We start from the raw sequence: 12824 nt of genomic DNA on the forward strand, positions 1-12824 counted from the left end.
CTGCAAATCTTTGTTTCAGTCTCCACGTCAGAAGTATAATTCAGAGTCCACAAGCATAAAGCTAATTATCTATTAGTAGGATGAGTACTGTTTCTTTTCAGGCCCATGATGCTATTCTGGTTCCATGCCTATCTGAGCATCATGCCTGCATTACTTACTATGAGCCAGGAGGAAAATACTATTGACAGTGCATCAAAATTTGCTATCTTAAGCACAGTAAAATCGCCTTTATTAAAGCTATGTAATAGGTAATATGTGCACCCTGAGTGGTCATTCCAGATTATTTTACATTTTCATGTTTTAATTCTGTATTTTGCCTTAGAAAATGTATGTTTAAGTAAATTTTAATGTGGATCCATGCAAGGGTTCTCAAGTATTACATGAGGATCTCATGTTTCCTTCTTTCCTTTTAGAAAAAAATTTTTTAATGTTTTTATTTTATTTTTGAGAGAGAGAGAGAGAGAGAGACAGTGTGAGCCAGGGAGGGGCAGAGAGAGGAGACACAGAATCTGAAGTAGGCTCTAGGTTTCTGAGCTGTCGGTACAGAGCCTGATGCGGGCCTCGAACTCAAGGACCATGAGATCATGACCTAAGCCGAAGTCTCAGTATCTGGAACAAACGACCTCAACCGACTGAGCCACCCAGGAGTTTCCTTCTTCTATCTGGAACCAACTTTGGTCACACTGCTAACAGTCTTGGAAAAGCTCCAGAGTTTTTATTAGGCCCGTAAAATTCGGAATCATTCTGGAGAACACAAACCCACTTCTGTGTCCAAATCTTCAACATTTCACAATTTTACTGTGTCCCTCAATTTACAGCTTCATTTATGTAGACTAATGCTTTTAGGGGGGGAAAAATCTTGGCCTATTATAATCAATCTGTATATTTCATCGTGACCTCTCTCACGTCCCCTGATTCTATTTTGCCTCCCTTCTAGACATCTTTTCTTGTCAGAAAACAAAACAAAACAAAATACTTTTGCGTCTCTTACCACTCAGAATTCTTCCGATAGCACCCCTTGGCTAGAATGTTTAAAGATGAGACCGTTCTGACTTCAAATTTGGAAGAAATCCTGCCCACCAGAAGTCCCAGGTCACCCATATTTCCATTCTTGCGCACTCTCCCCATGTAGGTTCTCTCTATCCCACCAGCATGCGCATCGGCGAAGAGGGGCGCTTGGTCGTGAACTTCAAGACGGAGGCTCAGTTCCACGGCTTGTTTGTACTCTCCCACCCGGGTAAGCCCTGTAATCCACTAACAGGCATGCCCTAGACAGCAGGATACAGACTTCCCACACCCACAAGTGCCGTGTTTCAGCATGCTTCCCCGGGAGGTCTCTAACCCTCCTTTCAAATGAATTATCACTGTGACTTACCTGCAGGGTGCCTGAGAATTGCTCAGCTCCCTCTCATCAGCTACATAGTCATCATTATGTACGTAGATTTTTGGAGAAAACGCAAAAGGGTTAAAGTAAATTTAAAAGAAAATTCTGAGTTCATTTTTGGTGGAGTCTGCCTTGGATAAAGAGCCTAGCAACAACAATCCCCTTCTCTGCTTCAATTCTGTTGTATGAGAAGTGGAATTTTAGGTCATTTGTTCGGCGAGCCCTTCTCCGTTCACAATTATTTTCTAGACACTGTAAGAAACCTTTGTAACAGAGGCAGAAGTGGCACTTCAGTGTGATTCTTACATTTCAGACATGGTAACTAATTATCTTTAATAAGGATTGGCTATGTCATTTTACTAACTGTGACAGCAGATTGTGGTTTGAATATCAACAAGGAGGCAGTCACTGAAGTCTTATGTCCAGGCTTTTTTTTTTTTTTTTTTTATAAAGGACATTTCATTAGACATCTTTTTTTATTTGATTCTCCATATCACTAAATTGGTTTTGCGTATTGTCCCTTTGACAACTGTTGTCAGATTGGAAGGGGAAAATAGTTCACTTACTGTCTTCTCCTTCCTTCCTTTTTCTGGGTTTGAGCTTTAAACAAAGGAGAGAATAGGGCTGAAATTCAGAGGAGAAAGAGGGTTCATTGTAGTTTTATGAGACTGAGCCGCAAGAAAAACAGACCCAAAAAGAACTCATTTTGCTTTATTATAATTGACAGTTCTGGAAAATAAAATTTCTTGGTCTTTACAGGTCCCTTCCACATGTCTACCTTTCTAATAAACTGAATCTTTGTTTAGACACAATTACAGACAATCTAAGTAAAATTAGATTCCACTTATAAATTGGGTTTTCCCGGCTGTGTGGATGCTAATAGACGAAAACTCAGCTCATAGCCCCGGTGCACAATAAATGCATTCACATCAGCTTTTATTGCCCTGCTGCCTCTCCCTGGAAAGTAGCCCTGAACTGTTGGAGCACAATTATCTGCACAAGTATCTCTTGATAGAATTATAAAGTGGAAAAAGGCACTGAATTAGGAATCAGAGGGCACACATCCCAGCTGTGTGATCTTGGGAGAGTCACCATAATAAGTCTCAGCCCGGTTTCTCGGGGACAAAATGAGGACAATTATACCACCACTGTGACTTTGAAGGCTTGGTGTTAAAAGCAAGCAATGTGAGATAAGTTACTTTGAAAACTCTAATGTGTTATGTACTCTTTTAACTACTATACCATTATTATAATGGCACTTTTCTAGCATCCTTCACGAGCTCAATGATCATGTCGGCTGACCATCCAGGCCTGACCTTTTCCCTGCGCCTCATAAGGAGTGAACCCACCTATAACCAGCCAGTACAGCAATGGAGCTTTGTCTCTGACTTTGCCGTAAGTGACTCAGGCTCTTACTTAAGTTTGCTTTTATGCTGCCTTTGATTACACCTCAGATTCTTTTTTTTTTTTAATGTAGTTTATTGTCAAGTTGGCTAACATACAGTGTGTACAGCGTGCTCTTGGTTTGGGGGGTAGATTCCCATGGTTCGTCGCTTCCATACAATACCCGGGGCTCATCCCAACGAGTGGCTTCCTCAATGCCCATCACCCATTTTCCCCTCTCCCCCGCACCACCCCCCCATCAACCCTGTTTGTTCTCTGTATTTAAGAATCTCTTACGGTTGGCCTCCACCTCAGATTCTTACATGAAGAACATAAACGTCCTCTCTTCTCCTCAAAGGTGCGTGACTATTCGGGGACCTACACCGTAAAGCTGCTGCCATGCACCGTTCCATCGAATCAAGAGTACCGCCTGCCAGTCACCTGCAACCCCAGAGAGCCTGTCACCTTTGACCTTGACATACGGTTCCAACAGGTGTGTCTCTTGGAGTTATTTTCCCCTGACTTACAGAATCCCATTTTATTAGGGTCACGGTCTTCTCAGTAAAAATAAATAAATAAATTCACCCAATGACTTTAATTCTCACATGCTAAGAAAAAAGGAAGTCAGACAAGAAGGAAGCAAGAAAGGAAGGAAAGAGGAAAGAACTGCCCTTTATCTGGCATTGGTTCAGGATATACAACTCATAGTTGAAGAGTATGCAAGGGTTGGGGCACCTGGGTGGCTCAGTCGGTTGAGGGTCCGACTTCAGCTCAGGTCATGATTTCACCGTTTGTGAGTTCAAGACCCACTTCAGGCTCTGGACTGACAGATTGGGGTCTGCTTCTAATTTTCTGTCTCCCTCTCTCTCTGCCCCTCCCCCACTCGCACAAGCTTTCCCTCTCCATCTCTCTCTCTCTCTCTCTCTCTCAAAAATAAATCAACATTAAAATTTTTTAAAAAGTATAGAAGGGGTTTTTTTGTTTGTTTTTTGTTTTTGTTTCTCTTATGTGATCTTGTCTCCTCCTGGAGTTTGCTGCCTTGAGATCTGAGGATTTTCCCAAGAGTTCTTCTGCACTTCTTTATCTTATTCTTGATCTTCAAGGAAAGTAAATATCCTATAGTTCATGCCACCTCAAAGGGCCTAACTGCCATTATATATTAAAAGACAGGTGATGGCACTTTTTGTCCAAGAACTTCTGTTAAGAGCTGGCCTTCCACTGACCTTGATATATACCCTGTTACACCAATGGAAAAGAACTCAAGCAGTGCTATTTAGTCCCAGCCAAAAAATTTCACTTCACCAGGTCTGCCTTCTCAAGAAAGAGCCAGTGTTATAATTACCTTCATTAGTTTGGTTGGGTGTGAAAATCGCAGTGCAGGCTTTAGGACTCCACAGGTCCATGTACACAGCTGTGTGTGTGCGTGTGTGTGTGTGTGTGTGTGTGTGTGAATAATGTATTTATGCACCACCAGAACAATCAACAACACGTAAAAGGGCTTTTACGCTTGGTTTCAGGTCAGCGACCCGGTAGCAGCTGAGTTTAGCTTGAACACCCAAATGTACCTACTCTCCAAGAAGAGTCTCTGGTTGTCTGATGGATCCATGGGATTTGGGCAAGAGAGTGATGTCGCCTTTGCAGAAGGTATCATTTCACAAGGGGGACACCTGCTCTGTTTGCCATTGCATCTGTTGGGCTTTGCTCTCTTGGGGTCATGTTTGAGAGGGGAAATTGTAACCCCTGCTATGGTTATGAGAATATCACTGGGTCTTTGCCACTCTGACAGGGATGGGGTAGGGCCACTGAAATTGTATGTGTGTTATTGGACGGTTTTTCTTCTGGGGAAATAAAGAATTTATTTCTATGTCCCTTACCTAAGTGACTTCTGGAACAAATCTAGGTTTGTTTTCTTCGGTCTTTTCTCAAGGTGCGTAGACTCAAATCCTACAGCTACTTGAGATTATAAATGCCTCATGGGCAAGTGTTATAGCTGTCTTGTTCAGTGATGTCTTTCTAACACCTAGCAAAATGCCTAACACGCATGGCAGGAGTTCAGTATTAGCTGTGAAAAAGATGATTGAATACCAGGGAATTTCCCTAAACTCTCTTTCAAAATCAGATAAAGCTAACCCAGCTTTTTCTCGATGTTCCTTTTTTATAGACTTTATTAGTCTGCGTCTTGGCAAGTAATTTGTTTATCTAAAGCAGGCTTTAGCCACAGTGGAATATTATGAATATTAAACCATAGGCCAAGCCTGGAGGTTCTTCCTGCTACCAGCCGAGCACGGGAGGGTCAATAAATCTTCAGTCACATGTAGTCAGTTCTCAAAGTGGTGTTAGCCTGGGAGCGTGTGAGATCCTGAAGGTCTTCCAATATTCGATGCCAGATTAGGAAAAGAAGGAAATGCCCTCTGGTGGCATTCCTGTCACAAATTATTTGCGGTGTCACATAGACACATTTTACCATGTAACAGAAATAACATTGCCACGTCTCTGTTTCAGGTGATATAATTTATGGTCGAGTCATGGTAGATCCTGTCCAGAATCTAGGTGATTCCTTTTACTGCAGCATTGAGAAGGTGTTCCTGTGCACTGGAGCTGATGGCTATGTTCCCAAATATAGTCCCACGAATGCAGAATATGGCTGCTTGGCTGATTCTCCTTCGCTCCTGTATAGATTTAAAATTGTGGTAAGTGCTTTGACCCAAACAATGAACTAGGTAGACACTCAAAGTCAAGTGTTTTTGCCTGATGTTTAAAAACAATAGCATCTTTTCAAAAGAAACCAAATGCTGACATTTTCTACTTATACTGGCACAAAACGAAACGAAAGAAACACTCTGTACTTGCAAAAGTTGTCATTAGCTACAGCACTCCTCATTCTCTTGTTGCTTAAAGGACAAAGCTCAGCCAGAGACACAAGCCACCAGTTTTGGAAATGTCCTGTTTAATGCCAGACTAGCAGTGGATGACCCTGAAGCTGTTCTCTTAGTGAATCAGCCTGGATCCGATGGGTTTAAAGTCGACTCAACAGCACTCTTTCAGGTGGGCCAGTAACAAGCCACTTACAACAGCTCCACGAGGACATTCAGGTTACTTAATATCAGAATGCCCCAGATGTCTTCTATTAAATGGCAGTGACAGTAATATTGCAGAAGTCATAGTAACATTGAATAAGGTAAGGTAGGTAAGCCCCACAGGACCATATTGAGCACATGGTGAGCATTCTGTAAACTCTCATTGTTATTTTTATTAATGCCTCAACATTACTTTAGGTCCATGTGTAAAGAAGACCCTCATTCAGCCCAGAATATAAATCTAAGTCTGATGGTTGGGAACTCTGCTTTTCTTCTTCAAAACTTCCTTCCTGTCGACTTTCCATGACCATCTTTATTAGAGTGACCTTGTATGAAACGCTGGATTCCAAAAAACAAGTGGGCGCTGCTCATAAATCTCCACTCCCAAAGACTTTATAAACTAGGACAGGATGTCCTAACCTAGAGGTAGATGGTAAAGAGACCCACATGACCGTAACACTGAGCAGACAATTGAGAAAAATTCAGAGATGTGTTCCCACTGTGAATCCTTGGGGGAGCAAGTACACCTTTTAGGAAATTTACTGAAAATTGTCCAGACAGGATGGGCTGCAGAAACACATTATCTTTATTCAACCCTAAAGGAAGAATCTTAAGGAAGTATTATTTGTTGTTCTGAGTACTTTTTTAAAATTATTTTTACTGTTGACACTCAAAGCATTTGACCCCTTCTAAATCCTGAAAGTTTTGGGGCGCCTGGGTGGCTCAGTCGGTTAAGCCTCCGACTTTGGCTCAAGTCATGATCTCGAGGTCCGTGAGTTCGAGCCCCGTGTCGGGCTCTGTGCTGACAGCTCAGAGCCTGGAGCCTGTTTCAGATTCTGTGTCTCCCTCTCTCTGACCCTCCCCTGTCCATGCTCTGTCTCTCCCTGTCTCAAAAATAAATAAAACGTTAAAAAAAAAATTTTTTTTAATAAATAAATAAATAAATCTTGAAAGTTTCAAAAAACCATCAGAAAATCCCTTCTTTTCACAGGCCCTGGAAAAGCAGAAAAACTGACCTCTTCTACGGTCTTGTGTGTAAATATGCAGCAAGACAAATCAGATGAGAGTCCCGAGGGTCAGAAGGTCTGAGTTCTAGTCCTGCCTCTGCCACTAACTAGTTGAGGGACACGAGCAAGTTACTGCTGTGCATTCTTGTTTACTCATTGTTGAGATGAATAAGTTAAGCTGTGTGATATTTAAAGCTCTTTACAGCTCTGACATTCAATGGCTGCAAGTCACAGATGACCAAATACTTACCGGCACACCCTCCCTCAAGAGTTGCACAAAATATTTTAGAGTGCTCTACACAAAGCCTTGTACGTACTATACGTGCAAAAATAGTCAGTAGATTCCAGGGCGCCTGGGTGGCTCAGTCAGATAAACATCTGACTAAAGCTCAGGTCATGATCTCACGGTTCTTGGGTTCAAGCCCCATGTCGGGCTCTGTGCTGACAGCTCAGAGCCTGGAGACTGCTTGGGATTCTATGCCTCCCTCCCTCTCTCTCTGTCCCTCCCCTGCTCGCATTCATCAGATCTCTCTCTCTCTCTCTCAAGAATAAATAAACATTAAAAATTTTTTTTTGAAATAGTAGATTCCTTTTGCAGACTAAAGTCTATTATCAGTTGTTGTCTCTGCCATTAACTTCTCTTGCAATAGTCATGCAGTAGGTTGGTATGGTATTTAATTTTCTAACAGAGCTGTGTTTTCTAGGTGGCTCTGGGCCGAGAGTGGTACATACACACCATCTACACAGTAAGATCGAGAGACAACGCCAATCGAGGTATTGGCAAAAGAAGCGTGGAGTACCAGCGCCACTCTTTGGTGAGTTCAGGGAAGCCCCGGGCAGGTACCAAAGGCCGGAAGAAGAGGGAGATGAGGAGCCCACCCCCGCTGGCCTGGGAAATAGGTGCTGAAAACAACCGGGGAACAAACATCCAGCACGTCGCCCTGGACCGCACCAGCAAGAAGCAGATCCCCCAAGGGAGAGTTCCTCCTGATGGCGTCCTCCCCCGGGAGCTCAACCCTCCCAGCTCTGAGGTCAGCCTGGTCACGGTGGTGGGAGGCATCGCCGTGGGGTTACTCACCCTCTGCCTTGCCGCCATCACAGTGACGATGTGCAAGAACAAGAAGGGCGCCAGGAGAAAGGACGCCCTGAAGGGCTCGGGCAGCAGCAAGCCCATGATGCCCCCACAGAGCCACCACAACGACAGCTCAGAGGTTTGATGACCACAGGTGGATTCAGCCTTTTCCTCAAGTGCCTCGGAAAGACGATAGAAACCCAAATGCTTCCGTAAACAGCAGAGCTTTGGGGACTTCTGCTACGAAGCTGCTCAGAGGACCTGACCGGACTACTGAACTTGGATTTGAATTCTGTCTACTCTTTCATGCGTCACAGAACAAATTCAGACCACAGACCGCATCTTTCTTCTTGCCCAAAAGGCAACATACTCAGAGCCAGCGATGGACCGCCAGGGATGTACTTCACATTTAGGGATTTTCTCCACACAATGGAGACAAATCTATTCAGAGGTGCTACAGACTCCGTCAGAAGTTTAAGAGGAGTCTATTGTTGCTGTGTTAGTCTGAACCTTGAAGGTGCAATTATCACATCATTTATTCATTGCCTAACAGTTTATTACGAGGACGGTTTAATTGCTAGTCTGAAAGGATGATAAACACACTGTTCGTTATGACAAGTTTTCTAACAGGCGAAGACGGCACGGAAGTATGACCAGGGATAGCTCAACCCATAATTCACCTCTTCTACTACATGGGAGGGAATGGAAGGAAAGAGAGAGGGAAGTAACTGACTAGTTTGGATTTGAATTATGGTGTCCTTGTTTTATTTGCTTATTTAATTTTAAATTAAACCAAAGAATATGTTCCATCTGGAAGAGATTGTTGAAGAAAGACTTTGCTGTTATATAGTGAGAAGTAGTCGAGTTCTTGCATGGTAGTATACCTAATTGGTGCTCAGCATTTGTGGGAAATGAGAGGGTTGGTGGCGTTTGGATGATGAAGAAATGCTATAGCGTTAGATTTGCATTTATAAGACAATGTTCTCTAAGAACTGAGCCTAGGTATTTGCAGTATCGAACCCACAGATGATAATGAAAAATATCATTACAGGTGGTGGAGGGAGAAAGTGATATTTATTAGCATAACGTGTTTAACCGAAGTGCCTCTATACACGTTTTATAGAACATTTTTCCAGATGACACCTGAGGTTGACCCTCAGAGTAGCACAATCACATAACAATGTCCAGAACTCGAACTGGCCAGAAGACATTTCATTAACTTGCTAATCGGCATCTGGTCTACACCAGGGGACTCTCTGCCACTGTCATTCCAGAGGTGGTCTTGGAGGTACCTTCTTCTTCTTTGATCCAGGAGCAGAGTAGCATTCTGTGACATCTGCAATTCAGGGAGCTGATGCACTGCGATCCCTGAGTATCTGAAGATGTAATGCTTAACACCGCTTACAGTGTTAAAAACCAAGAAACATAGGGAGCTTGCTTGGCAAGGCTCCTGTCGCCTTTCTGGAAAAAAAAAAAAGTGCTTTTACCAAATGGCAGGGATTTCGGTTGGAAAGGGAAGGAAAATGTCCGTGGTCTAATGACCAATCTTCCAAAAGCTGGCAAATGTATTTCAAGCAAAAAGAAGGTCGGGAGAAAAAGCACCGTGCCTAAAGACTAAGCAACCCTCAAATGTCGCCCGGAATCCCCTTTTGCTTGCATCCATAGCCTGGCCACACTGGACGCCTAGTGGAATGGATCTTACCTGGTGTCTGTGAGCACCAACCATCTCTTTATTGGAAAGAAAAAAAAAGAATCTACACTGGTGCTGAGAGAGAGAGGTGAAAAGTGTCTGATACTCGCCTCTCTTCTTTTGGGCAGCTCTGCACTTGACATTCAAAGTCTTTCGAGGAACATGGTGGACCGTAGTCCCCTTCCATTGGGGAATTTACAAATATCACCTATTACTCAAAGGTGTCCCCCCACCCTGGGACTTTACATAAAGTACTGGACGGCCCAGGGGTTCAGTTGTCAAATAAACATCAGCGCTTTCTTAATTGTCCCCTTTCCTTTTGCTTCGCATTCTGGCAGATGCTTGGCTACTTCTTCAGTTATCTCGTAACTAGTATAGGCATAAGCATGAATGACGCAGCTTCAAATGTGTGGACTTCTCATGACTTAGCATGGGGTTCAATTCACTTAGTGAGAGCAAGTACCCTCAATTGACCTTATGCTACTTTGGTAGCTTGGGTGCTTCAGAGCCTACCGTGCGGTCTTGGGCGTCTCTGTCACCGAGTGTAGTAATTAGCGAAGCATCGTTACAGCTTGTCTGTTTTGAGCCATTGGGCCACACTGGCTTTGTGCCAAACTTCACTCCACAATTAGTTTTTCTAGTGAGATTGCCATATATAAATTGGAGAGTTTATAAAATACAGAACATGTCCATCCTTTCCTAATAAAGAAGTTTCTTCCTCTCCACCCATTTCCTTCTCTCTTTCTCTCCCTTTCTGTCTTCTTCCTTTCCTTCCTCCCCTTGAAAGCAGAGAGTCTGTGGGAAATAGGCAGATACAGCTTTCTTAAGTATAAAGTGTTTGGATTTCGGCATCATTTCTTTTATATCTATTCACTTAATATGTGATTTAATATACATTAATCATAAAAACTCTTTTTAGTGGAAGAAAGAGTCAGGCAAAATGCTTTATTGTTCAATAAAGCAGACCCTTTTTTTCAATATTTTGTTTTTAGAGAATTATGCTTTTATTATCAGATCCAATTACATAAAATAACTTCCCATAGACAACAGGATGTAGCTATAATAGCTCCTTAGATGCTCAGTAGCTTCTGACCCTAATTAAAACAAGATTTTCTTGATGTTGCATAGTAAACCCAAAACACAAATATATATATATATATATATATATATATATACACACATACATATATATAGAGAGAGAGAGAGAAAGAGAGCCTTAGTAGCTCCCCTAGCATGTGAACTATGAAGCATTAAAATACGTAATTATGTTTTAATCATGGTTTTACTTATTCCAGTTCATTCCCTCTGTTAACATTTACTAAATGCTTTCCTAGAATTAGCCACTTTGAGAGATTACACAGAAACCAAGATATCCTCCCTGCTCTCAGGCAGGTTATGCTCAAATGTGGCATTTCTCTTAGACTAAAGGAATCGAGATTTACATTAGGTCCTCCCCTGGACCAAGAACACACCAGGCGTATCTGTGAACCACAATTTAAAAATCTCTCCAGAGCACTGACAGTGGCTCTAATCTTTTTCATCTGAAAGAACCCCACATGTTATAGATCATTCTGATTGTGGATCTCATGCAAAATGTTTCACATCAATAATTTAATGGAATTGCCCTTCAGAAATCTACACAGAGAAGGTACGATGCAGGGATGTGGATAGCCCTGTATATTCTTTTCCTCTGAATGGAAGACATGCCTACTTTATTCCAAGAATGGGATATAACGCATAAACTCTTGTTCCAGACCGTGAACATCCCCAATACCTCCTGAAGTGCACCCTCCCACGAGCCTCCACAATGTTTGAATAGTATGAGTAAAGGTCAACTGAAATTCTGCCGTGCTACTGCATAGCATTTGTGATAAGAAGGATTCTAGGCTCAATACGAAGGGATTTAGTTCTATAAGCAGCAACTTCTTTATCAAGTCCTCTTACCTCTAAGTCTTTCCCAGGGAACCGACTCCAAGGTCCATTTTAAAAATGGAAATGGAGGGGCGCCTGCGTGGCTCAGTCGGTTAAGCGTCTGACTTCAGCTCAGGTCATGATCTCATGGCTTGTGGGTTCGTGCCCCATGGCGGGCTCTGTGTTGACAGCTCAGAGCCTTGAGCCTGCTTCAGATTCTGTGTCTCCCTCCCTCTCTGTCCCTCCCCTGCTCATGCTCTGTCTCTCTTTCAAAAATAAACGTTAAAAGAAATAATAAAAAGAAATAAAAATAAAAATAAAAATGGACCTGTATGAGAATCATGGAGTCTTTCCTCGTACAAATTGGTGCTAAGGGTTAAAATAGTCCTAGATTGAGAAATAATAAAGTAGCAATAACAGCAGAATGTAATGACATTTAGATTTTTGAAGTTGGAAATTTGATTTCTGCTACTCTTTTGAAAATATCTATTTAGTTTTGGCTGAGAAACCAATTTAGTCCTTTAAAAAGAAAAAGAAGAAAATATCTTTAAAGATGCAAATGTTTTACAAATTTGAAATTTACATAATTGTATTCATTTGAAAACAAGTGAGCTATGATTCTTTGAACAGCTTTCATCTCTTGTCGCCATGATAGCAATAACAAAAGGAAGAAAACAGGTGTCTTTACTAACCCTGGGGCAAACGATGAATAGGGCTTAAATGTTCAATCAGTCCCACTGCGATGCCTCAGAAATGTGCGAGTTGGCAGGAAACTATAAATACTACTATTATCTTGCACACACACAGCCACATGTGCATCTAAAAACAACCAAAGATCTCATTTCTAGAAAAAAAGACGGCCCTAACTACAGTTTTAACTGAAATGGTTCACATGGAGATTTTCGAGAAGGTCAACAGAATGGTTATTTGTATAAACATACTATTGTGGGAAGTTTCTTGGACATGAGTTCAAAGGTTGATATGTTTCCTTAAGATTTTTTCCTGGTATTGATTCTAGTGTTGCCTGGTAAAGATGTAAAAACACTTTCAGAAAATATCCATAGGTTCAGAGTTTCTCTCACTGTCTAGTTCTCCTTGTTGCCGTGTCCTTTGATGTTAAGAACAAAGGACAGATTTTGGTAGTTATTTTGATCTTAATAAGGCATTTAAACATAGAAGTTCATGGTATTTTCTATAGTTTTTTTTTACCAGAAAGATTATACAGAAAGTTTTTAAGTAAAGAATGCTGATTCCCTCTTGAACTAAAGTTGATAAAACAAACTTTACTAACGTCAGCCTC

General features: G+C 41.9%; 1 protein-coding gene across 1 annotated transcript in view; it reads left to right on the forward strand.

Moving 5' to 3' along the window:
- FREM2 (FRAS1 related extracellular matrix 2) overlaps positions 1-9913 on the forward strand; it is a 164821-nt gene extending 154908 nt beyond the window's left edge. Inside the window, exons 18-24 of the mRNA XM_015544519.2 lie at positions 1133-1237; positions 2652-2779; positions 3126-3260; positions 4285-4411; positions 5270-5457; positions 5666-5812; positions 7556-9913. Of these exons, the coding sequence (XP_015400005.2) occupies positions 1133-1237; positions 2652-2779; positions 3126-3260; positions 4285-4411; positions 5270-5457; positions 5666-5812; positions 7556-8068 (1343 nt within the window). The 3' untranslated portion in view covers positions 8069-9913. The remainder of the gene's footprint in view (positions 1-1132; positions 1238-2651; positions 2780-3125; positions 3261-4284; positions 4412-5269; positions 5458-5665; positions 5813-7555) is intronic.
- Positions 9914-12824: the final 2911 nt, after the last annotated feature.

This window comes from Panthera tigris, chromosome A1, assembly GCF_018350195.1.
Source record: "Panthera tigris isolate Pti1 chromosome A1, P.tigris_Pti1_mat1.1, whole genome shotgun sequence".
NCBI classification, from domain to species: domain Eukaryota; kingdom Metazoa; phylum Chordata; class Mammalia; order Carnivora; family Felidae; genus Panthera; species Panthera tigris.